Source organism: Odontomachus brunneus, unplaced genomic scaffold, assembly GCF_010583005.1.
Source record: "Odontomachus brunneus isolate Ranch 3 - 2012 unplaced genomic scaffold, Obru_v1 Obru_scaffold_006, whole genome shotgun sequence".
Classification (NCBI taxonomy): domain Eukaryota; kingdom Metazoa; phylum Arthropoda; class Insecta; order Hymenoptera; family Formicidae; genus Odontomachus; species Odontomachus brunneus.
This window is the reverse complement of record NW_022639456.1, coordinates 1,761,695-1,763,724: the sequence shown is the minus strand read 5'-3', so window position 1 is coordinate 1,763,724 and position 2,030 is coordinate 1,761,695. Positions and strand designations below refer to the sequence as shown.

General features: G+C 40.7%; 1 protein-coding gene across 2 annotated transcripts in view; it reads left to right on the top strand.

Moving 5' to 3' along the window:
- LOC116852347 (prothoracicotropic hormone-like) overlaps window positions 1–1,444 on the top strand; it is a 38,705-nt gene extending 37,261 nt beyond the window's left edge. Inside the window, exon 4 of one of the 2 annotated variants that reach the window (XM_032832647.1) lies at window positions 562–1,444. In XM_032832647.1, coding sequence (XP_032688538.1) covers window positions 562–729 — 168 coding nt within the window. In that variant the 3' untranslated portion in view covers window positions 730–1,444. The remainder of the gene's footprint in view (window positions 1–561) is intronic. The other variant, XM_032832626.1, reaches the window with a different exon arrangement.
- The last annotated feature ends 586 nt before the right edge of the window (window positions 1,445–2,030 follow it).

The following is a 2,030-nucleotide window of genomic DNA, read 5'->3' as shown; positions in this document are numbered from 1 at the left end:
AAGCACCGTATTCACCTGATATGGCCCCGTGCGACTTTTTTTTGTTCCCCAAGTTGAAGTTGCCACTTCGTGGAAAGAGATTTCAGTCGATCGAGGAGATCAAAGAGAATGCGACGAGGGAACTAAAGGCCATCCCTTCGTCGGCCTACCAGGGATGCATGGAGGACTGGGTCAAGCGTTGGCACATGTGTGTTGCTTCAGATGGATCATATTTTGAAGGAGATAAAATAAATTTGCCTGAAATTTAACTCTATTTTGTTTTATTTAAAAATTCCCGGTACTTTCTGATCATAGGGTATATATACTGAGAATATATTTACTACTACTTTCTACTGCGGAAAAAAAAATATATATATACTGCGAATAAATATTTAAATAAACAGATTAATTTTGAGATTACTGAAATTCGGTTATTATTTTAGTCAAGCAAAAATATTTATCGGTTATAATTACCGCCACTATCGCGAATCGGTATTGCAAGAGGAAAAAGAAAGAAAAAATCGGCCGTGAATCCCCGACGAATCGAGTAATTCCGTGCCGTCTATTCCGTCTCCTCCGCAGGTTCACATATTGAGCCAGCGCGATCTGAGCGGATTAAACGACGACCACTACTCGGACGAGAACGGACTGCCGGAAACGCCACTTCCGGAGGCCCTCCGCCACAAGTGGCGGCTGAAGCCGATGTCGATCGCCGTTGCGTGTGTGCCGGCGACAGATAGAAGAAATTAATGTACGCACGGCCACCTCGTACGTGTCCAGGAGACCGATCGAAGAGGAGGTGGAGGAGGAGGGGAAGGATGAGGAGGAGAAGGACGAGGAGGAGGATATTGGATCTAGCGGCCTCCTGCATATCGATCGCGCTCCAGGACGTTGGGTGACCGACGACAGCTGACGAACAACGAACGGAACGCGCGAGTCTCTGCTTTAATCGAAATGCTTGCACGCCGCAGAACGTGCAAAATGAACGTGTAAAGATGTGTAAATGAATAATTACACTGTGTACATCACATACTGCGTGTGGTCTTCGCACTCTGATTGACCCGTCACAGCGATCCCGCTTGCGAAAGCGCAGAAACGGTTCGCGAATTCACGCGGTCGTATAGTCAGAAGAATATAACCTCATCCTGGGTGGGATTCTCTTTGTGCGCGATCCCAAGAAGAATTCCTCTTTAAAACTAAAAGATTCCAAGCGCAATATTAACAATATTACTTTGTATTAGAAGAGGAATGTTTCTACGGTGAAAGTTTGTCGCTTAGGCCAAGTTCCACAACATCAGTTTAATTTTCACTACTAGTTAAGTACCAATAGTGGTTGGTTAATTCTGATTAACTCTTCTTAATGTCAAATGAGATTGGTCAAGTTCAATAGAATAACCAGCCAGTTAAGGGGATGCTGAAGCTAAAAACTTTATCGACAGAACGCTGATATTTTTCTGCAAAATTTACGTCGTTCTGGTTACACAGAGTTACAAATGTTTTTACGCAATGAAAGTATGTGCAAAAATAAGTAGAAACATTGTTCGATATGTGACGAAAACGAACAAAAAATATTTAATGTAAAATCTCGAGCTGTCAGTTAGCATAATATTTGCCTAATCCAAAAGTTTCGCAGCTTGTATGTATTGAAAGTGTGGATGCTCCAACAGAAATATTTTTAAATACATTGCTCTACCTTCGCATTTGCATTTGAAAGCTTAAGAAAATGCTGAAGCTGAAAACTTTACTAACAGAATACTGACATTTTTTTGCAAAATTTACGTCGTTTTGGTTACACAGAGTTACAAATGTTTTTACGCAATGAAAGTATGTGCAAAAATAAGTAGGAACATTGTTCGATATGTGACGAAAACGAACAAAAAATATTTAATGTAAAATCTCGAGCTGTCAGTTAGCATAATATTTGCCTAATCCAAAAGTTTCGCAGCTTGTATGTATTGAAAGTGTGGATGCTCCAAACAGAAAAATTTTGAAGAACATTGCTCTACCTTCGCATTTGCATTTGGAAGCTTAAAAATATCGAAAAAGTTTGC